This window comes from Pongo pygmaeus, chromosome 4 (assembly GCF_028885625.2).
Source record: "Pongo pygmaeus isolate AG05252 chromosome 4, NHGRI_mPonPyg2-v2.0_pri, whole genome shotgun sequence".
NCBI classification, from domain to species: Eukaryota; Metazoa; Chordata; class Mammalia; order Primates; family Hominidae; genus Pongo; species Pongo pygmaeus.
The window spans coordinates 147,656,760-147,683,277 of NC_072377.2; the positions used below are offsets into that span (position 1 = coordinate 147,656,760).

General features: G+C 42.3%; 1 protein-coding gene across 10 annotated transcripts in view; it reads left to right on the forward strand.

Annotated features, from left to right (window-relative positions):
- The window catches only part of ARHGAP26 (Rho GTPase activating protein 26), a 454,090-nt gene that overhangs the window by 366,246 nt on the left and 61,326 nt on the right, over positions 1-26,518 (forward strand). For all 10 annotated transcript variants that reach the window (XM_054487310.2, XM_063665239.1, XM_054487312.2 and 7 more), the window contains exon 20: positions 11,057-11,207. In XM_054487310.2, coding sequence (XP_054343285.1) covers positions 11,057-11,207 — 151 coding nt within the window. The remainder of the gene's footprint in view (positions 1-11,056; positions 11,208-26,518) is intronic.

A 26,518-nucleotide genomic window follows, 5' to 3' on the forward strand; every position in this document is an offset into this window, starting at 1 on the left:
AAGAATGAAGATGGAGATCAGGAGAAAATCAACTAGATCTTTGTCCAAGATTAATTTTATCACGCAAGGCAGAGGATGAAAGTTACGGATGTGTGAAAGGAGGTCTGTCTCAGCTACAGAGCAAGCTGCTCTGTCCATGTCTGCAGATGGTAGACAGGGGATGCAAAAGGGGAAGACAGTGAACAATAGGGCCTTTCTCTTAATGTTAGGAAGTGCTCCCTGGAAACATGACCGGAGCATACAGGTACGCTCAGATATTTGTAGGGAGCCTAACTTTCCCTCCTTTCTCAGAGAATAAACATTTTAACTGCCAGTCTGTGTGTTCTTTAATTGCAATTTATATGTGTGTCTGTGTGTAAATATTGGTTTGTTTTAGAGACCCCTTTTTTTCTGCGAAGCTAGCATACTATCCAAACCGGCATGGAAGGCACCCTGTGGGGGGGGGCGGTGGGAGAGCTGACTGGGGAAGACTGAGCTAGGAGCTGGAAGGTTCTGCTGGGACCTGCCCCCTCCCAGGTTGTAATCCAGCCACCCATCACTGTCGGGTGAGCAGGTGATAATGCACTGTGAAGTTTTCACACACTTCACCTTTCTCTTTGTCTGGTCTATGGACAAAGACAGAAAACTTTATCCTAGCGCTTTGCTGAATTTACTCTTTGGCATTAAAGTACAGGTAATGATTATGCAAATATAATAATTTGTGAAAAAAAGTATGTATTTCCATATAACAGTGATTTCAGTTTGAGGCCTCCTGATACACCTAGCTCAGTGCTTCCCAAATGCCAGTCATGTATATAACCGCTCATTCACCATTTGTGCCACAGCCACATAGCACATGCACTGTGACTTATTTAATATACTTCTTTAAGTTAACCTTAAAGCAACTCACTTCTTTCCCTGGCTTCATCCTGATACATAAGATCTCTAAGAACATGACTTCAATGGTCTCACTGCATTATTCTCTAATATATGTTAAAATAAATATGTAAGCATTAAGATGGAAAGTGGTCATCCATATCCCACCTTAGAATTATTTTGTGTACCACTTGTGGAATGCGTACCACTGTGGAATGCATACCACTGTTTGGAATCCACAAACTGGCTTTTAATTTTGACTGACTTCCATCCTTCCTCTTAATTTAAGTATACAAACTCAAGTTCCTTTTGTCCACTCAACTAGAATTGGGTTCAGATATTGTCAGTGGGCTGTGAACACTTGCTGTTCATGTCAGTTTCCTGCTGTGCCCTTTCAGTTCATAGTGACACCTGTCCTGGTTTGATGTGACCTTACCTTTCATCAGGTTCTTGCCACAGAGCAGATGCCTGGTTGGAGGGATGTGCTGTGAGGGCACACATGCACCCATAGGCACGTGCACATGCGCACTCCCGCATACCTCTCCTCTACCTTCACATTTGCCCTGCGATCGTTTTCAGAACCTCATTTCTTTTGATAAGTCTGTCCACCTGATCCCTTGTGAGTCCAGTCATTCTCCTTTTTCTCTTCATTGATGCACTTGCAAGTTAATGTTTATTTGGCATTCCATTTGTCAGTCCTCTCTCCAGTCCCCAGTTGAAATGCTTAATGGGGCTGAGGCTTCCAGAGTAGCTCACTTAGGTATTTCCCTCCAAGAGACTCCAGGTGTTGTTGGCAGCATACATTTTTCTCCCAGCCTCTCTGCAGTGTCCTTACTCTGTGCAAAAGTTGGAGCCCATTGTTTGCTCTTAGAGGTGAATCTTGGCCTTGGATTGTCATTTGCCTCTTCCTTCCCGGAGAAGAAGCTCCTCAGGCTTAGGCATCTGCCTTTGCACCTGCACTTCAGGCTCATGGTCTGGGTTATTAGAATATGCTCATAGATGTGTGTCTTATTTTTCCGAAGGGGTTTTTCCTTCAGTGTGAGTAGACCAGTTGTGTGCCCAGGTCCCTGCCTGTGACTCTCTCTCTTTAATCTATGGGTATTAGTATAGTCTTCTCTAGGTGATTTTGTGTTTTGTTTTGTTTTCCTTTTCCTAAACGTAAAGCTGTGGTCTATTCTCAGAATGAGGAGCTTGATGGTTTCTCATGCTCTGTGAGCTGGGCAGGGACTTAGGTCAGTTATAAGACAGCAAGTGGCTCCTCATATCATAGGCAATGTGTGATGGAAATGGGGCTAGGAGTGAAATGGGAGCAGCCTCTGAGATGAAAACTTTGTGGACAAGAGGAAAGGGAATGATGGGGAAATGCAGGATTTGGAAAGCATCATAGCAACAAATACAAACCATCAGGAAACCACTGAATATTTTAGTGAGGAAGGAGTTAGATATCAAAGTTATCTGTAGACAGTCAAGGAAGGTTTTCTGAAAGGAGGAGTTTTGAGAAAGATACAAAATGATATGAAGGTCCCATTCTGGTCCAGTAGATAGGAGTGATCTGTGATGGGAGAATCTCTCTGTGAGTAGCAGTGGGCAGCTCTTGTCTGTAGAACTGCGGAGAGAACTGTAAAAAGGTGATTTAGCCAAATTGAACCTGGAAGACATTTTCCCTAGAAATTGATTTTTTGCTTGTCTGTGTTTAATATCTGTGACTATATAACTTACCAGGTGGTTTCTTGTGTTGGACATTGTGCACCACAACATCCCAATTAATCTTTAAAATTATATGACACAGGTACTGTCCCGATTTTACAGTCGAAAGGAAATAAAATCTACATTAAATAGTGTACATTCAGGGTTACACAGCAACAACGTAGATTTGAACCCTGTTACTCTACCTCAAAGTGACACTGTTAACCAGTCGTTATTTTGCTTTCAAATTGTGGGATGGTTCCCCAGGAGATGCGTTCTATTAGGGTTAGCTATTGTGACCTAGTCTGCAAACTCATCCTTATCTCCGAGGGAAAATGTTTCCAGTTCCACTTAAGAACCTGGAGTTCAAAGTTTCATTAAGCTGGGCATCTGCCCATAAAATGCTGAGGGGCTGGGGTGGAAGTACAAATGGATACATTTGGTAAAGAACTTTCAGGCCAAACTAAATTTGAACCTCATCTAATAATAACAATAAAAATAAAAATAATTATAGCTCTACTTATGTGCCTATTAACCTCATTATCTTATGTCATCCCCACAATTGATGATAATCCTGTGAGGTAGGTTCTTATATCCACATTTTACGGACAAGTAAACTGAGGTCAAGAGGTTAAGCAGTTACACTGTTAGCAAATGGCAGAGAAGGGATTTGTACCCAGGTAGTCTTCCTTCCCTATACTTTGTTATCTCCAAAAGGGTGCTTTTGTCAGTTCTTGAGCTACAGAAGTGAAAACCTTGCTAGCCTGAGTTACAGAAGCAATGAAAACCATCTGTTCCAGCTTCCAGGGCTACATGGGGGCAGCTGAACCATATTGAATGGGTTCCTCAATGTGCGTCCTGTCAGGCTGCAGCCACATGACAGTCTCCCCTCCAAATCTAGCACCAACTACACAGAGAGCGATACGTGTTGAATGGTAGCTTTAATATGCTCAGCCAAGCCACTCACGCTCATTTGCGATCACCTTCGAACAGATGGAACGAGGTTTTTCAACTGTGCTGCCAGATGAATGGCAGCAAAGGAGATTACTGTTTAATCTCCAAGTTTCCACACAGATACACCATCCAGCAGAGACTGTACTGGTACATCTAGGTGAAAGGTACTGACACACGCGCTGTGCTTTTTCTGGACGACTGTAGAAGGGGGAGCCAGAAGGATTGAAGGGAGCCAGCAACAATGTCTTGTACCTTATAGATTTCTTCCAAGAGGTTGCAAAGTGACACTTAGGATTTATTCTGTCTCAAATTTTTAGCATTTATACCAAGATGTTGAAATGCGTTTCTTGGAACAGTGGTTCATAGACTTGAGTGTGCATTTGAATCTTGTAGGGAGCTTGTTAAAAATACAGATGCTTGGTCTCCTACCCAGGATATTCTGAGTCAGGAGGTCTTGGCTGGGGCTCAAGCATCTATATTTTTAAAGCACCCTAGTGATGCCGATGCTAACTCAATTTAGAGAAGTACTGGCTTGGGAAGGTGGGGACAGTCAGGGTGGCTTGTCTTCTGTCATTAGCAGAACATCTCTTTGAATCACTGTTGGAGTTTGTAGCACCCTGGCATGGTGGTTGAAAGTGGAGGCTCTGCAGTCAGACTGAGATGTTTTAATGTCATCTCTATCACCTACCACTCTGAGACCTGGAGTACATTACTTTCCTTTTCTGAGCCTCCATTTTCTCATCTGTAAAATCTATCACTAATAATAGCTTCCTTGGAGGGTAATTGCCATGATTAAGTGAGCCAGTATATATAAAGTACTTGACACTGGGCCTAGACCGTAGTAAGCACCTAATAAATGTTAGCTACAATTATGATGATTATCATCAGGCTATAGTTTTATCTTACAACTGACTAAGGAAATATCCTTCCCTTTGGAGCCTGCAGATTCCAAAAGAGAGGCCCATATGTGAGGGAAATGCAGAGTCCCCCGGCCCCTGAGACAGCCTGTTTGATGCTTGAGTGCAAAAACATCAGCAGCCTAGGACACATTGTACAGTGTCGGTGGGGGTGGGGGTGGGGGAAGGAGTGAATTCTTGGGCCTTGTTTTACATGGATCATGTTAACTAGCTGCTGAGATTATAGCTCTGAATAATTTTTTTAGTTCCGTTAATTCATCCTGGACCCTCTCCCAGACAGGCCCAGTGAGAGGTTGAGAATTCAGCTTATATATTTCTCATGTGTGTCTTCCTTGTTGAAAAATGACTGGGAATTATACTATTCAAAGGCTTATGTAATGCCTTTCTCTGAGCAGTCAAAGCTGTAGCATGTGCCCTTTCTCAGGTTGCCTTTGCAGATCCCGGGTGCCCTGGGCACACCTGTTTGCTTTGGCAGATGACACGTGTATTCACATGGATTCCTATTGTCACATGGGCTGCAGAAGGTGTGTAATGTGTTTCTTGGGTTAATTATGTGTAATTACTACACGTGACTGAAAACCACGTTGATAATGTGGCCATTAAAAAATGATGCTGTGGAAAGCTGGTGGCAGGAAAAAAGTTCCAGCTAGACACATTAAATGAAAACAAGCACATTCTAGGTGCATACTTTTGGCACTATCACCAAGTGAACAAAGCAGATACCATTAAGTATGATGTGAGTCTGCTTCGTTAAAAAAGTACATGTCTGTGTGTGTGTATATGTATATATTCCTCTGTGTAGCAGATCGATTGGACATTTACACACCAAAATGAATACAGCTGGAGGGTGGCCCATATGGGATATTTGTGTGCAGATGCAAATGCTTTTCTATACTTTCTGAATTGGAGAGAAATGCATATTTCTTATATATTCACTTGGTTTTAAGTTATTAAAAATAAAACTCCCTAATTGTACCTTTCATGTACTATCTCAAACCCATTTTGCTGTGAGTCATGGTATAAAAGTAAGTAAATGTGTAGTTTCCTTCTTTCTAATGAGCAAGAATATAAGCCGTCTGTACGTGGACTCCTTCAGATCCCAGTGAACTGTAAGTTAACGGGAAACCAACTTTTCCTAAAAGCAAGTTCTCACATAGAAAAGAGGGCTGTCTTGTGAGTAATAGAGTGTCCATTTAAACTCTGATCATTCAACCCCCTATTCAACATTCATCAGAGGCCCATTCCTCCCTTGCAGTTTCTGAAATGGTGTTTTAGGGCCAGTCCTCCTCATTGTTCCTCCATGTCTCTTTCCTGTGGATCAGTGCAATCCCAGGCCAGCCACAGTGACTTCCCCTTTCTCTCATGAAATTCAGTTTTATTGGCATTTTTTCCCTTTGCAAAGAAAAGGGTTATTACAGGTGCCGTAGGGAGTCAGTCTGTCCACACAGAACCAAAATCAGAAGTCGTTTTGCTGAAGATAATCTGTCAAAGGTTTTAATATCATCTTTCATGTACTATGAACAAAACAACAGATTGACTCTACTTTTCCCCTTTTTTTTTTTTTTTTTTTTTTTTTTGAGGCAGAGTCTTGCTCTGTCACCCAGGCTGTGGAGTGCAATGGCATGATCTTGGCTCACCGCAACCTTCACCTCCTGGGTTCAAGTGATTCTCCTGCCTCAGCCTCCTGAGTAGCTGGAACCACAGGCGCCTGCCACCACGCCCAGCTAAACTTTGTACTTTTAGTAGAGATGGGGTTTCACCATACTGGCCAGGCTGGTCTCGAACTCCTGACCTTGTGATCCACCTGCCTTGGCCTCCCAAAGTGGTGGGATTACAGGCATAAGCCACCGCGCCCGGCCTACTTTTCAACACAATGTATAGAGTCTATCATCACCCAAACTCCTTTTTAAGATTTTTTTTTTAAAAAAAGCATTGCCCAAGCTGTTTTTATATACCCAAACATATTATGCGACTGCTTTTTAAGTTTATTTTTATCATAGGGACTGAGGCTGCTGGGTCAGCCTGAAATGAGACCACCTCGGATTTTAGTGTGGCTTGGCATGTCACTATTATCAGGAACAAGAGCTACAGGGGGTAAAAATTGCTTCAGAAAGTCTGATTCCAAGCTTCCCATGTACTTGGGTATTTCCCAGAGATGGTAAACTCAGAAATTGCTGTGCACTCATCACTTTTTATTGCAAAATTCATTAAGCTGCCGTGCTATTATCATCCCATCTTGTCAAGATGATACATTACAGACTTCATTGCAAAACTTTAACAAGTAGGAGAAAGTACACCTCTCTCCTGACCACAGCACAGGAAAGCCTCTGGGTATTTTGTGTTTGCCTTCCTATTTTTTTAAATATAAATCTCCTTGTCTTTGTAAAACTTCGCTCTGTCTGGTAACTCCCTTTTCTCCTTGTTTGATCATGTGGAGAGTCTGTTCCCTCCTTTTGGCTCTATGAGGCATCCTGAGATGCTGTTAAAGAACAGTCCTCTAGCCTCTTATTTTTGCCCTCTACTCTTAGGCACCATGGAAAGTTGGGATATTAGCCTGTATTCTGACAGAGTCCCATGCATGGTGGGAAACCTCCCGCAAATGTTTCGTATTTACCCTCCAGCTCTGTGTATTCAGTGAGCCAGACCTGTTCGGGCCTGCCAAGACGTGTGAATTTGGCTTGGCTCTGTGAGTGCTTTCCTGGCCTCGCCTCTGGGTTCTGTGATAAACAGAGCTCCTGCCTCCCCTGTGTGATGGGGTTGCCATTAGAGTGGGTCGGAGTCGCTTGGTAAATATGGAAAGTGAAGTTGCTTAGCTCTCAGATTTCCATGGCAACCCCCAGAACAAGTACAATATCACCAAAATTATTCTGCGGCTTTCCTTTTTTAGTTGCAGTGATTTGGTTGCATACTCATGTTTTTCCATTCCTGATTTGTACAAAAAACAAAAACTCTGCCCACTGTCATCAGTACTTTGGTTTCAAGGACGTTTATGGTCCCTGTCTAAAGCACCTGAAAAATTCAGTCACACAAAACTACCTCTTTCTGTTCCAGCAGCATAAATTTTTGACTGTGTATTATTCCCTTATATTTAATATTTATCTTATAACCATTCACGGAGCCTTAGTGTCAGTGACCCGTGGGCTAGGCACCAGGAATGGATTGCTAATGGTGACCTCACCTGCCACGTTGATGGATGCTGTATGGCCAGACAGCATGTCCCTGCCCTCGGGTAGTTTGCATCCTTAAGGACCAAGTTCACATCCAGTTTGTCACTCCTTATAGAACATATGTTTGTGAAAGCACTGCCAATGCATGCTTACCATTATTTGGGGATTTATTTTATCATTTTTTTGTTGCTGGGGTCTTGTTTTCTGTGATTGATACGAAGACAGATTCTTGTTGACAAACATGTTTGAGGTGGGCAAGCATTCTCACTGACTTCAACCAGTTGAGGCATACTCCTGAGTTGTGGGCATTCTTTCCTTTTTGACATGGTCCTCTATGATCTTGTTGACTTGACTCATAACTAGCTGTTTTTCTTTTGAAGCCCACTAGCCTATAATTTTTTTCCTTCAGCAACATAATTGCCATCAGTCCTTCTTATACCTTCTATGAGGATACCAGAGCTGGATTGAATCATCAGTGACTCAGGGAAGTCTAGCTATGTTATTTGAAGGATTTGCTTAATTTTAATTTTTATTTTTTAAAGTGTCTTCTAGGTTGCCTGTTCTTGTGTGCTTCTGTCAGGAGCAGTACTCGTTTGCCTAGCTGATGAAAAACTCTCCTGTTTTGAGTGACATTACTGGATCATTTTTTCTTTATTATTATTATTATTTTTTAAAGGAGGCAGAGTCTTGCTCTGTCACCTAGGCTGGAGTGCTTTGGCACCATCATACCTCACCACAGCCTTGAACTCCCAGGCTGAAGCAGTTCACTTGCCTCAGCCTCCCGAGTACATGGGACCACAGGTGTGTACCACCAGGCCTGGCTAATTTTTAACACTTTTTGTAGAGATGGGGGTCTCGCTGTGTTTACCAGGTTGATCTCAAACTCTTCGCCTCAAGTGATCCTCCCACCTTGGCCTCTGAAGGCGATGGGGTTACAGGCATGAACCACCATGCTTGGCTCATTTTCTCCTTATTTCCTAATTGACTCCAAATGCTTTAAAGTTTGTCTTGGTATAGTTTGCTATAACCAGTAAAACATTTGATTGGCTATTGGTCTTATTCTCCACTCTTTCCCTGGAATAATCCTCACCTGCCTACTCACCCTCAGTAAAGATTGTCAGCCTTTTGGCTTAGATCTTCTACCTAGATGTTCTCAGTCTCTTTATGTATTGTCTACAGATGATGAGACCTTTCTTCTACAAAATTATAGTCGTTTTATAGTCAGGGAGTGCCAGGTTTCTGGGTTTTCTTGTCGTATGGCCCAGCAAGGGATACCAATAAAGAGTCGGCCTCTCAAGATGCATATTTGGCCCTCTTGGCTGTAAAACTATGAAGCCTTATGATACATTTTTATACCCTCCTTTACTAATGGATAGTAAGGGGGAAAAATAATCTCCTGGTAACATTTTAGAAAGATGAATATACTTTTAGCAAGATATTGTTTTTAGTTTGTAGAATGATAATCCTCTCCTGGAAAAGTAAATATAATCACAGGAGAAATGTGAGCGATAGTTATGCTCTTCTGTTCCCTAAGAATTCTGAGAATTATGTCATGCAAACTTGGTCCTTTAAGCTCCTTAAACTAAAGTTAATAAAACTGTTTCTCTTCCTGTCCTGTGAAGCAGTAAATGTCTCCAATTGAAGCCCAGGGAACTGTCCTCACTCTCTCTTTATATGGTAGTCTCCAGCTCCTCATGGTCTTTCGGGCATCTTTGTATGCGTGTTTTGTGAAAAGGAAAATTTTACTGATACTGATTCATACTGATAAATGGCACATCCAATCTCTCAATGATCCCCTTGTTATGTAATCTTAGCGTTGTTTTTCTTTCTGGTAGGAAGTTCCCATTTACAGGCCCTGTTAGTCCTCCTACATCTTGGCTCAGTGTAACTCTTTTGGTTTCTCTTTGTAGTCGTTTCTGTTCAAAAACGAAGCTCTTAAATTATGAACAGTTCTAAATCTCAGGCATCAATTCAATCTACTTTTTCCAAATCTACTTTGAGTGCAGTAGTCAGGAGATAGCCTCATAGGGTTTTTCTCTCTCCTGTGGGGCTTTATCCAGGGCATTAAGGATTTGCTAAGATATCAGGGGTGTCGGGGTGAGTGTGTATGTATTTAACGTGAGGCTTACTCTAAAATCACTTCATAAGCATACTTTATTTTTACAGACATGACTCGTGCAAAGGGAAAAGTATATGACACATCACCCTCTTAATTGCCTAAAGAGACCTGAGTTCAAATGTTGGCCTTTAAATTATCATACCATTGACTCTAGACTGTCCTCTGAGGTATATATTGTAACATACCCCTGACTCACTGCAAAAAGGTCCAGAATTAGCCTAGATATGATGTTTAAGTGAATTAATTTTCAGAAATATCCGTTGATTTTAATATGGTATATCTGTAATAAATAGGGGACAAGAATCACATTCCACATCTATAATATTTTGCTATAGCAATGGTGGATGCTGGTACCATTTAGCTAAATTATCTCCAAAAATTGTGTTTTCCATTTATGATTCCAAGTTTTTAAAGATGGGAAGAACATAAAGTTCTGTTCTTTGAGCAGTATTCTGAAGTTTACAAGATACATTCCTGCCCATGATCCCACTTGATCCTCATGACAGTTCCACAAGCTGTGAAAGGCAGTTCTTCTTCTCTCCATTTTATAGATTGTTAACCAGGAATCCAAGATCAAGTAGAAATTGCCTGAGGCCACATAGCCAGTCAGGGCTTGAAGAGAACTCAGGTTTTCTGTCTCTTGGCTTGGCAATATTCTCCAAGCATGAATATGACTGCTGGGACTATGGACTCAAGTGTTTTGTTGTTGTTTATAGGCAAACCATTCTGCAGCCCATTACAGAGCGATTTATCAAAGAATTCAGTTGAAGTTAAACACCAAGTACATGGAGCTAGAGGCAATTCAGAAAGATGTGTCTGAGAAAGGGTCAGGAATTTAGACTGGTGGAGTCGTAAGGACATTGGTGGCTAAATAGTAGATCTTCTCTGGTGAGGGGCTATGGAATTGGAGGTGGGACATGGCCTGATCAATTAGAGCAATATTAGAGGCAGGAGTTTTAGAATAAAAGGTGAGTGTCACAGAAGCCAAGGCGATCTGGGTGAATGTGAGGGGTCTATGAAGGTGTTTCTCTACTCTGGCAATCTGCCAGTCAAAAGAAGATGCAATTTATGGTGCCATGGTAGGGCCACTCTTAGAAAAAATCCTGGCTTATATTAAAGGGGAGATATATCCTGTTACGATGAGGAAGGGGGTTTGCTTTAAAATTTCGAGTCACCTGTTCCCCCTTGACTCTTCCTTTCCCACTTTTAATTCTTAACCTTTTCTATGTTGTTTCTTAAGCTTCCCTGGGATCAGAGATCTTGATCCAGTCTTATTCTTTATACATTTTTGTGCATGTAGCAATAGACTGTCCCTATGCAATAATATTAATATGGAACTTGTGGCTTTCTTCCCCCAGAGGAACAAAGGAACAGCATCATCAACTCCAGTTTGGAATCTGTCTCATCAAATCCAAACAGCATCCTTAATTCCAGCAGCAGCTTACAGCCCAACATGAACTCCAGTGACCCAGACCTGGCTGTGGTCAAACCCACCCGGCCCAACTCACTGTAAGTATGATGTCCAGCTGCCTACCCCACAAGGGCTTTGGTCAGCCATTCCACCTAGAATTTGCTATCTGGCTCCATCTGACTTTGGACCATTGTCCCCTGAACATTATTTAAACCTCCTCCCTAAACTGGGAGCTCAGCTGGCTTGTTGTGGGTTTTTAAAGCATCATCATCTCAGAGGGAGTCGTTATTCTTAACATACTGCTTCTTAGCCTTGGTGATTTTTGATTTACCGTCCTGCTGAGATGGCTTTGGTGATAGCTATTGCCTGTGCTGGCTGCTGGGCATGAAAAGCAATTTCTGTAAGTTTTACAAACATCCAGGGATTGTAGCAGCTCTGTGGCCGAGTTTGTTTCACTCATCTATGTTGTCTCGGTTTCCCTCCCCACTGACTATGTTGGAAATGTTTAGTGCCACCTCCGTGTCCACTTCCATAAGGAAGAGCCCCCAGGAGCCCTTTGTTTCTTCACATCCTCAAACCTTAGCATGACTATGACTTCTTGACAGAGACTATGAAAGAGAAGAACCCTTTTTGCTTTATTTTTCAGCATTGAGCACCCATAATCAGGACAATTAGTTTGGGGGCTGGTTGTCTAGCCCTCCACAGAAACTAGATCTACTCTGCTAGGATCAGAAAGTTCTCCCTCATGGTTTCAACCCACATTGCTTCACATGCTTCCTTAGACCACCCCATAAATCTTGTCAACTAGCGCCCTTGCAGAAAGAATGTGAGGCCATGACCAGAACAGTTGGACTCTCAGGCTACAGTTATGTAAGACTCAGGAAAAACAGAGATGATTTTCCCTTTCTCTAAGTGAAAATAGATTGAGGTTCAGCCACAGACTGTCTTCAGGGCAGTTGTTTTGCGTGGGGAGACACTAGCATGGCGGTGAGATGCTAGGATGTCGGTAACCTTTTCCTGCTCCTCCGCATGCCATAGTTTCATGACAGCACCCTGCCATTCAATTGCTTTGAGATATTTACAAATCTGCAAAATGAGTCTGACAATTTTTGCCTTAGAAGACACTAAGGGCTATTAAATGCTTGGGAGGAGAGATGACTCCAAAATGGATTTAAGAGGTACATAATAAAAATGTTACTATACTGTAGGATGAAATCTTAAACTGAGAATATCAGATCTTTTTTCTTGTTGACAGCTTTAAATCATACTGATGTTCAGGAAGTTTAATTATTTGCCCGTTGAGTGGTAAATCACATGTTCCTTCACCAAGAAGTGGACCAGCGCCTCAGGACCTCAAAATAATTGAATTTGTTTGGCTTATGGGCAGTGAGTCTCTTCTGGTTCTCCATGGCTGGGCTTGCCTAGGGAGCCTCCCTGCCTTGAGGTTTGACCTTCTCAGGTTCTCCTATACCTGCTTTCCTAGACTTTAGGGAGATTCTATTTTCTTTACTTGTTTTTTTCTTCAGTTGGTTTAATTTTCTGTACCTAGCAGTTGCTGAAGTTATTTCTTGCTCTGTATGAGCAAGGTTGAATTTCTAGCCCAAGTTGCTTAACATCCCCTGATTTTAGCCAGCCACTACCAACTAGTGGTCTGTAATTTTTTTTCAGTGGCTGGTAGCTGTGGGCCCCTGAGTCACTGCTGAGTACAGTGTGTACAAAGAGGTTGCTTAAGCAGCTAAGTGGAAAAGGGGGGTGTGTCTTTTAAACAGGTCCTGAGGAGAAGGCTTGGGATTTTTTATTTTTTAGGTGTCTAGATACGATTTATTTTCATAACATCCTAGGAATCACTCTGCCCACTTCACACCACCCAGAGGGACTGTTCCCTGCCTGGTACAGATCTGGGGGGGCTGTCCTGGGGAAGGGAGGGTGATAACAGGAATGGTTCTAATTGTTTGTCTCTGGAGGAGGATTAGAAAAAGAAGTGTGGGTGTGCCTCCAACAAGACCACTGTCCTTCCAAGCCGAGTGAGTCGCTGATTGATACCTTTGAGTCTTGAGGTCAGGGAAGGTTGTTCCTGAGGTAGAAGCAGTACCAGCACCAGCCCTGATACCAGCATCTGCCATGGCCCTGAGTGAGAGCCATGTCAAAGTCCCCCATAAGCTCTGCAGGCAGGCTCACAGCCACTTCTCAAACCCATGGCAGTGAGGTGATTTTCCTGGGTTCCTGTCTCCCTGATATTTTCTGCCTGGGATTTGCTGGTGTGGATCATGCATGGCTGTTAGGCAGTCCTAACAAATGGACCCACAGTACTTTCCCTGAGCAATCTGATTCCGAGAAATCTGCCGGCACACAGATATGCCACAGTAACAATCACCTGAGACCACTTGGGTCTCAGCGTCAGGTGTGGACCCTTTCGTTCCCTCCATCGTTGTTGAGTTGGAAGTATCCAGAGATCCTCCAGTGGGAACACTTAATGATGCAGATGAAAATAAAGAACAAAGGTGGGCTGGGAGGATTACCATTAACTTGACTATTAAATAGGCATGAGGTAGGGAACCAGTCACCAGGAAGCTATCTGTTCTTTTTATTTCACTATTTTTCATAATGACTGGGATATCATTATGACCAGATAGAAATCATAGTGAAAAGAAACATGTTTGTTACTCATAATACATTGGTACCTCTGATAACACATTTTGCAGTATTATTAATCTTCCCTAATTCTCCAAGGACATCAGGGCCCTCTTATTTACATGAATGTAATGCTAAATCAGGCACCAAAATTAGAGAGGCCATCGTTCTACCTGTGCCAGGGCAAGGCTGCTGGGTTTAAATCTTTGGCAGGTCCTCAGCTTGACTCCTGAAGTAGCCATCTCTCCTGAAGAACAAAGGACAATTGGTAAGTCAGGACCAAAGTCCAGCTAGTCTGAAATTGTTAGCAGCTGTGGCTGAACCTATTTTATGCCCAGACCCATGCATGCCAAGCTACCTGGGGTAAACAGGAATAAGAGGGTTCCTGTCTTCCCCAAGAGTTCACAGTCTAGCTAAGGAAGGAAGGCAGTGGCATATGGCAGTGCTAATGGGGACTTACAAGTCATAGTGTGTTCAGAGTTCAACCCACTATCAACTGAATATCTGGTGAGCACACACACCAGGCTGAAGTAGTGGGAAAGGTCGGGTAGATGGAGTGTGAGGTGGGCATTAGGAAAAACTTAGGTGGATGGATGAAGAGCATTCCAGGTAAGAGAGATGATTATCCAGGATGGATAAATGCATTCTGCAGACATGTGTATTAGGGGAGGAGGGAGCTGTAATTCCTCCGGTACCACTACCACCAAAAAAAGACTTGAACAAACCTTTAAAATCAGGAGTCTTCACATAAAATTCAGATTTCATGCTGGAACAACTGGACATCCATATGCACAAAAATGAGTCTAGATACAGACATTATACCTTTCACAGAAATTAATTCCAAATGGACCATAGGTCTAAATGTAAAATGCAAAACTGTAAAACTTCTAGAAGATAACATAGGAGAAAACCGAGGTGGCCTTGGGTATAATTATGACTTTTTAGATACAACGTTAAAAGTATAATCTGTGAGATAAAAACTTGTTAAGTTGGACTGTGTTTAAACTAAAAACTTCGGCTCTGTGAAAGACACTCAAGAGAATGAAAAGACAAGCCACACACTAGGAGAAAATATTTGCAAAACACATATCTGATAAAGGACCAGTATCCAAAATATACAAAGAACTCTTAAAATTCAATAATAAGTAAACAAAGAACCCAATTAAAATATGAGCAAAAAATATGAACAGATACCTCATCAAAAAGGACATACAGGTGTCAAGTAAGCATATAAAAATATGATTCACGTCTTATGTCTTCAGGGAAATACAAATAAAAACAACAGTGAGATACTACTACACACTTCTGAGAATGGCCAAAATTCCAGAACACTGACAACATCAAATACTGGCTGGGATCTGACTAGGATGTGGAGCATTGGGAACTCTCACTCATTGCTGGTGGGAATACAAAGTGATACAGCCATTTTTGGAAGACAGTTTGGTGGTTTTTCACAAAACCAAACATATTCTAAGCATACAATCCAGCAATCATGTTCTTTGGTATTTACCCAAATGAGTTGAAATTTATGTCTACACAAAAACCTGCACATGGATTTTGTTAGAAGCTTTATTTATAATTGCCAAAACTTGGGAAGCAACCAAGATGTCTATCAGTATGTGAAAATGGATAAACAAACTATGGTGCATGGAGACAATGCTATATTATTCAATTATTTTAAAAAATGAACTCTCCAGCCATGAAAAGACATGGAGGAACTTTTAATGCATATTGCTGAGTAAAAGAAGTCAGTCTGGCGGGGTGCAGTGGCTCACACCTGTAATCCCAGCACTTTGGGATGCCAAGGCCAGCAGATCACTTGAGGTCAGGAGTTTGAAACCAGCCTGGACAACATGGTGAAACCCCATCTCTACTAAAAATGCAAAAAAATTAGCTGGGCATGGTGGTGTGAGCCTGTAGTCCCAGGCTCAGGAGGCTGAGGCAGGAGAATGGGTTGAACCTGGGAGGTAGAGGTTACAGTGAGCTGAGATCGCACCACCGCACTCCAGCCTGGGCTACCGAGCAAGACTCCATCTCAAAAAAAAGAAATCAATCTGAGAAGACTACAGTATGATATGATACCAACTATATGGCTTTCTGGAAAATGCAAAATTGTGGAATTAATAAAAAGATCAATGGTTGCCAGGGATTCTGGGGAGAGGAACAGGGATGAATATTTGGAGCACAGGGTATTTTTTTCACGGTGAGACTATTCTGTATGATGCTGGAATGGGATATACACAAGACATTATGCATTTGTCAAAACCCATAGAACACAAAGACTGAATGCTAATGTAAACTATGGCCTTTAATAATAATGAACCAATATAAATATTGGTTCAAGAGTTGTAACCAGTGTATCGCGTTAATGCAAGATGTTAATAATTAAGGAAACTCAGAATGTAGAAATAGAGAGGGTATGTGTAAAACTTTCATGCAATTTTTCTGTAAACCCAAAACTGCTCTAAAAAAGTCTATTAACACATCTTTTTAAATCCAGATTTCCAGCTTCTTTTGAAGTGTCAGAAGAGGTGGTTACACTAAATCTATGTGAAACTTGGGAGCAGATGATACTCTCTGGTCTCTATAATCTCACAGCTGGCCTGCGTCACTTTTATACCTAATGCCTGTAGGCCCATAGTACATTAAAAATGGCCACAGAATCTTTGCAACCCCTCCCATTAAGAGCTGGAGCCCTTGAATCTAGGCTGACCTTTACCCTTTGACTTATTTTGGTCAATAGAATGTGGAGGAAGTGACATCATGTGCCTTCCTGGGCCCAGGCCACAATGCCTCACAGCTTTCTCTCTCATCCTCTTGGAACCCAGTCACCATGTAAAGAAGCCTGTTGTAGCCTCCTTAAAGATGACATTACTGGAGAGAGAAGCCCGGCTATCTCTCTCAGTGCAGCTCAGTATCGGGACCACCAGTCAGTTGAATGCAGCCACCGGGGTTAGTCAGGCAAAACCAGCCAAAGCTTCCCAGACAACCTATAGATTCATGATAAATATCACATTGTTATTGTTGGAACCCAGTGAGTTTAGGGTAGTTTAATATGCAGTGATAGTAAACTGACACAAGTCCTGTGAGTTTGTGCCCTCGGACTCATGGGCAGCTGTCTTGGGATGGGGCTGAGCTTTCTGCATGAATAGAAAGGTATGGAAGGGTCTCACTATAGCATTGTGCAGCATGGAGACTAGCCTCTCAGTTTTCAGAATCTTCTTGGAAAGAAAACAACTTGTAACTGAGATTCTAAGAAATTTAAGAAACAAAATTTATGGCTAATGGCTGAGGCAAACAAGAAAGGTGGCTCAAACATTGGAATGGAAAGCAGGAAATCCTAGGTTTTAGTTCTGGCATCGACATTGCCTGGCTGATGATACTGGTCTCTGGACCTGAGCATGCCCACTACCACCATCTTCCACTCTCTCTGGTGGAAGAAATGGGACTGATCCACCTCCAAGGATGAGGGTCGTTCAATGGGTGCTTACCGAGGGCTGCAGAAATAAATCATTCTCTCCTTGCACAGTGACCAGTGGGGCATCATGCCAACTCCTTTCTGGGAGAGAGTGATTTTAAAGGAGGAAGTAAACAAATGCTGAGAAAGAAGTCAGGGGACGTCCCACCAGGGACATAACATGCTGCAGTAATTTCCCCAAATTAGAAACTACTAGGTGAATGCCTTCTTTAGACCACAAAGATTGAAAGATTGAAAGAAAGCTAGGAGGGCCGGGATGATTACCGCAATGACGGAACCCAACCTTGGAGTTCTCTCTGCCTAAGTGGTCCCCACCCCTAAAAAATAACTAACTGCTCAGTAGCCTCATAAATAAAACTAATTTTTCTCGTCCTTCCGTCTTAACACACATGCTCATGCATTTCCAAGTTATTTCTGGTGACCTAAAAGACGCACGCATGCCAAACGCCTGCAGATTCTGCCAGAGTCAACCTTCCTCTCCTGTCTTAGTGGCCAGAGAACAGTCCCTGGAATTCAAAGGATAAACAAGGCCTGCGTCCGGACAGAGTTGTTTCTCTGAAACATTGCTGGCTTCTTCTGAGTTTGATTCAGCTATTCTCTGATGAAATTCAGGGAAAACTTGCCTTCAGAGATATCTCTCAAATTTTACTTATCTTCAGCTTTAGTTGGTCAACATTCATTCCACAAATATCAGTTGAACTCCTACTGTGGGCCTGGTGGTGGTCTGAGTGCTGAAGATACAGTGATTTAAAAATATTAAAAAAAAAAAAAAGAGTTTCTGCTTTCATGGATTTTATATTCTAGTGGAGACAGGAGATAAATCAGTGTTAACACAGTATGTCACACAGTATATTGAGAAGTTCCAGGGAGAAAACTAATGGAGAATCAAGGAGATAGGGATTTGGAGGAGAAGGAGGCAAGTGACTTTAGCTCTCTGTACCTCAATTTTCTCATCTATGAAATAGTGTGATCATAACCTCCTCAAATAGGTGCCATGAAAATTAAGATCATCTTTTATGTATACATTTTAGTACTATGTATGGCAATTACTAGTATTATTTTGGAGGGCTCCCCCGACTCACTGTCCTTACTTTTTCTCCAGTCCCTCAGCCATGGTATGTATTTTTCCTGTGCAGAGAAATGTCCCAGGCTGTCCCACTCGCCTTCCCCCACCAGCCTCCTACCTTGAATCTGAGACTGGAGCTATAACTCAGTCCAGGCTTTAAGTGATCAGTGAAGAGGAGGAAGGAACTTCTGCTGTAGAGGCAGGTGCTACCCCTCCTTAAAGCAAGACCAGCTAGGGTAGACACGCCACGCCCTGTTCCTGAAAGATTTGGAAACCTCTAAATCCCACAGGGTACCTGATAATTGTGTGCATAGCTGTTATTTATTGAGACCAAATGAATGGCAAAATGAATAATATGCCTTAGACAAGTGATAATTCATAGCATATTTTTTTAAAAAAAGCAATTTTACCATCCTCATGCTATTTTATGCCAAAGGGTTACACCCAAACAGGCAGCTATGATTTTACTAGAATTGTCTCTATTTGTCATCCTTTGGAATGTGGGGCTTTGAAAGAGGAAGTTTTCCTCTGTGGCTGGATCAACTTTTTGTGGAGAAGGATCTTTCCTTTTAGATGGAGAATTCTGTTTCTCACCCACCTCCAAGCAGAAAAGATCTCTTCAGACTGGTTTGCCTGAGTTGGTGACAGGTGACATTCCCCACCTTTGGAAACAACCTGAACGCCTCATTGTTTTCAAGAGGATTCATTTGCCCCTCCTTGCTCCCCACAGTGCCCTTGGTGATTCCAGATTAATTACTCGTTCATTGTTGTTTCTTGGACATGCCAGGTACCCTCCCTGTGTCACCTCAGGCTCCTGGGCTGTGGAGGCCACAGCTCTGCCCCGTAACTAGGCCATGTTCCCTTGACATTTTCAGTTTGTTACTGGTGTGACCCATTTTCTGAGTGGCTTCATGTCCACTTTTCTCTTTCCCTAAGCAAGATCTCACTCATCAATCGGGAGCCCAGCTGGGCTTCCCTTGGTTGAGGGTGGAAATTCCTGCCTCCATCCGATTTTTATGAGATAAATGTGTTGGTTATTAGTGGTGGTTCTTTTTTAAAATATAAAAATTGCTTGAGACAGCCCTCGCACTTGGTGACCCAGCAGGATTTCTTTCCCAAGCACCAGGGACCCATTGGTGGCACTTGGATCTCTACAGCCTGTCAGCAGAGGGGGTATGGGAGGAGGTAGGGGCAGAGTGCCGTTTGAATGCCTAGCCACATCTCTGTTTTCCAGCAGAGTGGAAATCACAAATGGAAAAATGTTTTCCTTTACACATATTGTTCTGTTCTTTTCTCCTGTACAAGCTAAAATCATATAAAGGGTCTGTATTAATTCTATAAACTTATAAATCTTGCTAAATAACCTAAAACAGTTTCCAAAAATTGCCCTGACGTACACAGTACATGCTTAAAGCTTTGGAGTTTAATTAAAGGTGTGAATGACTGAATTTCATTTTGAATTTAGCTGCCCTCAAATGCCTTGTGACACTATTTTATTTGTGTAAGTGTTAGGCATTTTAAATCTCAAATTTTTGGTAGAATATTTGGGAAGGAAATAGGCTTAAGATTTTTGCATGGCTTTTTCAGCATTGTTATGCCTGTAAGGGAACTTTGAAGGAACTCTAAAGTGTTATTTTTCTTATTTAGGATTAGATTAGAATTGTTTCTACCTCTGTGTATTTAATCTGAGGGATCTTATTCGTAGATTCAGATTCTAAATTGGGTAAATTAAAAGTACATTAGAGTTCAATTTCTGCTTTTGAAACCTTTTTTAGTCAATCTGGAAAGCAGATGCTTGCTTAGCTAGGAAAGCATTCCTAGTTGGAAAGAGCCTTAGAATCTTGTTTTTAACTCCTTCTCTGCATTAGGGATCTGGAAAGCCAGGCAGGATCTACCGTAGGCTTCATTTGGTCTCTATTACACTGGTCTTCCAAGGCAGACCCTTAGCTCTGTGCACTGGTTCTCAGAGTGTGGTCCTGGGACCAGCATCATTGGTGTTACCTGGGAGCCTGTTAGATCTACAGAATCTCAGGCCTCACCCCAGACCTATAGGATCAGCATATTCTGGAAGAGGGCCCTGCAATCTGTGTTTTACCAAACCCTGCAGATGATTCTGATACATGCTCAAGTCTGAGAGCCATAGTGCATAGTGATCTAGTGCGTTAAGCTCATGGACTTCCACCAGAATAAAATCAGGACTTACCTCAGTCTAAATTAGCTCTCAAGGCCAAGCCTGTGTCATCACCAGCACCGTCTGATTGTCTGTGCAGTGATGACAGTACTGGGGCTTAACTGAGCTCTGCCCGTGGCCTTTGGGATCAGTCACAGCTTATACAGCTGAGGAGGGATGGGTTTGCTTTTCACAGGAACCTATTAGCTCACCAGTGCTGCACTTTCCATCTCCCCCGAAAAGCCCAGTCAGCTGCTTCGCAAATGCGTGCCTGTTGGTTACAAATCAAGACAGGGTGGGTGCATCAATTAATCAAGCCACTAGATGTTTTTATTGTTTATCTATTGTGTGTGTAACATGAAAAGATCAAGATGCTGGTATTGACAGAAAAATAGCTCTCAGGCTATGTGATACTGAAGGTGATGGATGAGCATCAACGTGGACAGATTAGAGATGTCTAAATCAGCATTTCCCAAACTGGTACAGGAAGGGAAGGGGGCAAGAGCTGCTTTGGACTAAGTTCAACAAATTCTTTCTTTGTTTTTTTTTTTTTCTCAAGACAGAGTCTCACTCTGTCATCCAGGCTGGAGATCAGTGGTGTGATCTCAGCCCACTGCAACCTCCACATCCTGGGTTCAAGCAATTCTCCCACCTCAGCCTCCCAAGTAGCTGGGACTACAGGTGCACACCTCCACATCCAGCTTATTTTTATATGTTTTGGCAGAGACAGGGTTTCACCATGTTGGCCAGGCTGGTCTTGAACTCCTGACCTCAAGTGATCCACCTGCCTCAGTCTCCCAAAGTGCTGGGACTACAGGCGTGAGCCACCATGCCTGGCCAGTTCAACAAATTATTGACTAGAGAACTTCTGAGCCTTTAATATGCCCATCTTGAAGGGGCATCTGTTATGCTGCATTTCCTAAATACATTGACCATAGTACATGATTTCTACAGCACTTCTCTTAAGCGTCTTGAAAGAGCATTCCATGGTTTGGGAAATGCTATTCTAAATCAACATTCTACTTTCAAGGGGGGAGAATGTATTTCTCATAATGGATGGCATTATTATGGTAGAGATCCTTTCAGAGAACAGAGATTTTGTTTATATATAAGTGTATGGCCACAAATAGCTTTCCGAAGACTGAAATGGGTTATAGGGTTATATCATGTGAAAAGCATTGGTAAGCTTTAGAATCTGGGGCAGGGCAAAGCCTGTGTGGCCTGATTGTGGATCTACCAGGGTCAAGCCTCAGATCTGCCATTTCCTAACTGTGTAAACTCGGGAAAGTTATTTGCTATCTCTGAACTAAACCTCTTCTGTGAAATGGTAATAATAATAATAATACCTACTTTCAAGGTTATAAGATAATGCATTCCTAACTTAGTAAATGGCCTCGTTCAGAGTATCAATCAATAAAACCAATCAATAAAAATTGGTTTCTACTATTATTTTTATTCCTTCTTATTATTTGCTCTCAGACTGCCCCCCCTACCAATGAACAAACCCCTAGTATTGATTTCTTTCCATGGTGGCAGCAGATGGACATTCAATGTTTACTTTTATTTGTTTGATCCTGATGTAACATAAAGCAACCCAGATTAAAAACATTGATATAATTTTAAAAATGAATTAAAATACCCCAAATTAAATTAACTATAAATAATAAAATACACTGAAATCAACAGAAGTGCTCCTCTTCCAAGACAGGCATCGAACTGTTTACACAAAGAGCGTTGGTCAAAGCCCCCTACCCTATTGTTCTTCTGTTGGGTGGAGCCAACTGGAAGCTACACTAATTAGACTAGAAACTAATTGCAATCTCAGCTCTCCACTGGGGAAGAATTTAGCCTCAGAAATTCCTCTCCAGCCTAGGACTCTGTGTTGATTTGACTGTCATGGCAGAAAGGAAAAGAGCTTCTGAAGAAAAAAAAATTACCTGAAAATGTAGCATCTTAGTCATTCACTGCATTTGCACTATCAAATTCTCTTCTAGTATCTATCACCTTCCTTCACAAGGAAGCAGTGGAGTTTTCACTAAGGCATTGCTTTAATGTTCCTTCTAATATTCTTTATGAAGTAAAGGCAGCTGGTGATGGGGCTATTCCCTGGCTGTTGTCAAAAAAACTCAGAAAAGGGATAAAATAGCTGCATTACAGACTACCCTATTACCTCTTGTTGCCCTATACAGGAGAAGCCTTGTCTTCAGGGAAAACCAAGATGTTATTGTCCACAAACAAAGACAAAGGTGTTCATTCAAGGATGATGTATTAGGATCCTAAGAAGAAACTTTGGTGCATTCGAAATAACATAACTCAAGGAGGGTTTATTAACAAAAGAGTTGGTGCTGAGGAATCACAAGAGATAGTAGAGTAAGCCAGGGCTAGCAGCTGCTGCCCAGTCACCACCCTTAGCTGAGAGGACATGAAAGGAAAGTGGTACAGGAACCCAGAAGGATATACGAGTTGGCGCGTTGACAGGAGCAGTGACCTTTGGTCAAGGGACACAGCCAGACCTTTCAGAGATGGAATAAATGCCTTGGCCCTCTCTTTCCCCCTGCTAGTCTAAAGAGCTCCCCATTGGTGAACCCAACAGGAAGCCAGAGGTTGCAAAAGCCCTGTTGAAGAAATCCATGCTGGTTAGATCCCACAGAAGAAATCAGGGTAAAGATTGTGTCTGGAGAGGCAAATTAATGATGTTCAAAGAGTGGAAACAGCAGGAATAGCTATCAATAAAGGACGGCCTAAATAAATGGTAGAGTTGAGTACTATCCAGTACAACAGAGGAATTAGGTAGTTCTGTATGTGCTGGTCTAGAGCTACCTTCAAAGGCACATTAAGGGGGGAAAAAAAGGTGCAGGACAGTGTGCAGCTGTGACTCTCAGTCCAGATGGCACATTAGCACCACATGGGGAGCCTAAAATAAAAAATACCAACACCTAGGCCCCTTCCCCGGAGCCTCAGAGTTAACTGATCTGATGTAGGGTCTGAGTGGTGGTATGTTTCTGAAGCCTCCCAAGTGATTTTGATATGCATCTAGATTTGAAAACCATCAGTGTACATTATATGATACTATTTTATATAAGAATCCAGGGATATAGACACAGGATTTATAGACACACATGGGTGGGTGTAATATCTGTAATATTTCTGGGAAGATAACAGGGGAATGAATCTGTGTGGTTTTCCCTGAAGGAGGCAGATGGGATGGTGATCTGTGGCAGAAGGAACACTGACTTTTCATTTTAACACTACCCTTTTGTAGTGTGGGATTTTTTTTTTTTTTCACATGTGCATACATTGATTGTTTAGCTTCAAAAACTCAGAAATACATTTGCTTAGTTTTGAAATGACCATTCATTCATTCTCTTAAAGCTTTGGAACATGTCTTTGTGAGAAAATATTTTTCTTTTTTTTTTTGAGACGGAGTCACTCTGTCGCCCAGACTGGAGTGCAGTGGTGCGATCTCAGCTCACTGCAAGCTCTGCCTCCTGGGTTCATGTCATTCTCCTGCCTCAGCCTCCCAAGTAGCTGGGACTGGAGGCACCCACCACCACACCTGGCTAATTTTTCCTATTTTTAGTAGAGATGGAGTTTCACTGTGTTAGCCAGGATGGTCTCGATCTCCTGATCTCGTGATCCACCTGCCTCGGCCTCCCAAAGTGCTGGGATTACAGGCATGAGCCACCACGCCTGGCCAAGATTTTTCTTTTTAACCTTAAAATTTTTTATATTACCTCAATAGCTAGGAATCTAAATGAGATGCTATTTGACAGAAGAGTGAGGCCTTTACCAAAAAGTTGTTGCTTTAGGTGTTTTTTTTTTTTCTTTCTTTCTTTCTTTCTTTTTTTTTCTTTTTAGACAAGGTCTCACTCTGTTTCCCAGGCTGAGTTCAGTGGTGCAATCACAGCTCACTGCAGCCTCAACCTCCTAGGCTCAAGCGATCCTCCCACCTCAGCTCCTGAGTAGCTGGATAATCCCAGGCACGTGCCACCATACCCAACTAATTTTTTATTTTTTGTAGAGACGGGGTCTTGCTGTGTTGCCCAGGCTAGTCCCCTGGATGCAAGAGATCCTCCCACCTCAGCATCCCAAAGTGCTGGGATTACAGGTGTGAGTCATTGTGCCTGGCCTGGTATATTTTAAGTGAAAATGAAATTAAGGCCATTGGTCATTGAATCATTCCGTCAATGACCAAATGGCTCCCTCTCTCCAGGCTGGCCTCACCCAGGGCTCCGTGTCAGTGTAGTAAGTGGTAACTGTTGGCACAGCAGAAGAAATCATATATGGAGTTAACTGAGCTCTCGCTCAGGCAGCGGAGTAGAACCAGTTAGACTGCAGCCTCTGGGCTATTTCAGATTTTTTTTTTTTTTTTTTTTTTGAGATGGAGTTGCTCACCCTGTTGCTCAGGCTGGAGTGCAGTGGCGCGATCTCAACTCACTGCAACCTCCACCCCCTAGTTTCAAGTGATTCTCATGCCTCAGCCTCATGAGTAGCTAGGATTACAGGCGCGCGGCACCACACCCGGCTAATTTTTGTATTTTTAGCAGAGACGGTGTTTTACCGTGTTGGCCAGACTGGTATCAAACTCCTGACCTCAGGTGATCCACCCATCCTGGCCTCGCAAAGTGCAAGGATTACAGGCATGAGCCACTGCGCCCGGCCTCAGATTTCCTATTAAAATTAGGGAGCCCTAACTTAAGAAACCAGAAAGTCAATGTTAACATTGAGCAGCTACTCATGAACTCCTCCTCCAACCCCCAGCCAACATTGTGAAATGTAAGTAGTTCAGTTATGTTGAGCTATATATAGTTCTTTCCCTGATCTTCATCTGTCATTCTCCATCTGCCATCTACCCAATTTCCTTTGAAAGCTCCATTTTAAAGCAGAATATATAATGGAAAAACCTTAACTCCTGACCTTTATGGAGATATACTAGAGTTACTCAATAGTAATTAGCCGTTGCCCTGGTAACCTCAGACTTACTGCTTAAATCACCCGTATTTGTCACTATCCCCTGCCTGCAGGACGATAAGATCACCTGCTTTGTGCTAATGAAAATGCGGACATTTTAGTAATTTTATAATCCTTTTCAGCTTCTATTGTAAGGGTAAAAGTGATATTGTTTGTGATTATGCTCACTAAAAAGAGGCTTTTTGTTTTGTTTTGTAGTTACCAAAGCAGTGAGATAGAAATCATTCTGGGTTTTGAGCAAATTGGAAAGACCTGTTCAGTCTATTTTGTTTACCACTGTATTGAAAACCATCGAAAACTTAAGTAGGTGAAACTTGTAGACTAGAATTTAAGGATGATGGCCCTGAGATAGAAAAGGAGAATGAAATTGGCAAGTCTGTCATCATATCAGATGTCACAGACAAAGATGAGTAAAGCCCACTAACTCCAGCACTTTGACTTGCACAATGCTGCTGGAAGGTTGGTAAATCCAAAGCTGAAGCACAGGAGAGATTTCTTCAAATGAATGTGTTGGCTTCTGCTCTGCCTCGGAGGAAGCCTGCATCCCCTTTGTAGCATCCATATACTGTGCCTTACAGAATAGACCTCATGGTAGGAGCTCCATATAACTCTCTGCTTCTTCTGGAGGAGAAACAGACACCCTGCTCCCAAACACACACACGCACACACACACACACACACACACACACATGCATGCAATCCCCTTTCCCATTTTTCCCTTGATCCTTTGCGTGGAAGTAGAATTAGAGGAAATATGTCCTTAGTCATCCCATGACAGCACTTACAATGTTCAGTTGTCACAGTGAAAATAAACTGGCAAGAAATCAGAAATCAAGAAGTGGAGTCATGGGAATCCTGGACATGCTCATCCAATAGAGACAAGATCTACATGTTAGTGATGGCCATGGCCAAGGTAATCATCCCAGACAGCAGTCAGACTCTGCACTATCCCAAGAGAAGACTACAAACATTTCATTTCATATGAGGAAATGAACACCCACCAATTGCCCTTACTGCCCGCTTTCCTCTTCAGCCTCAGTGGAACACAAACTTATTTTCATCTAATGTTTCCCTTTGGAATATGGCATCGCCT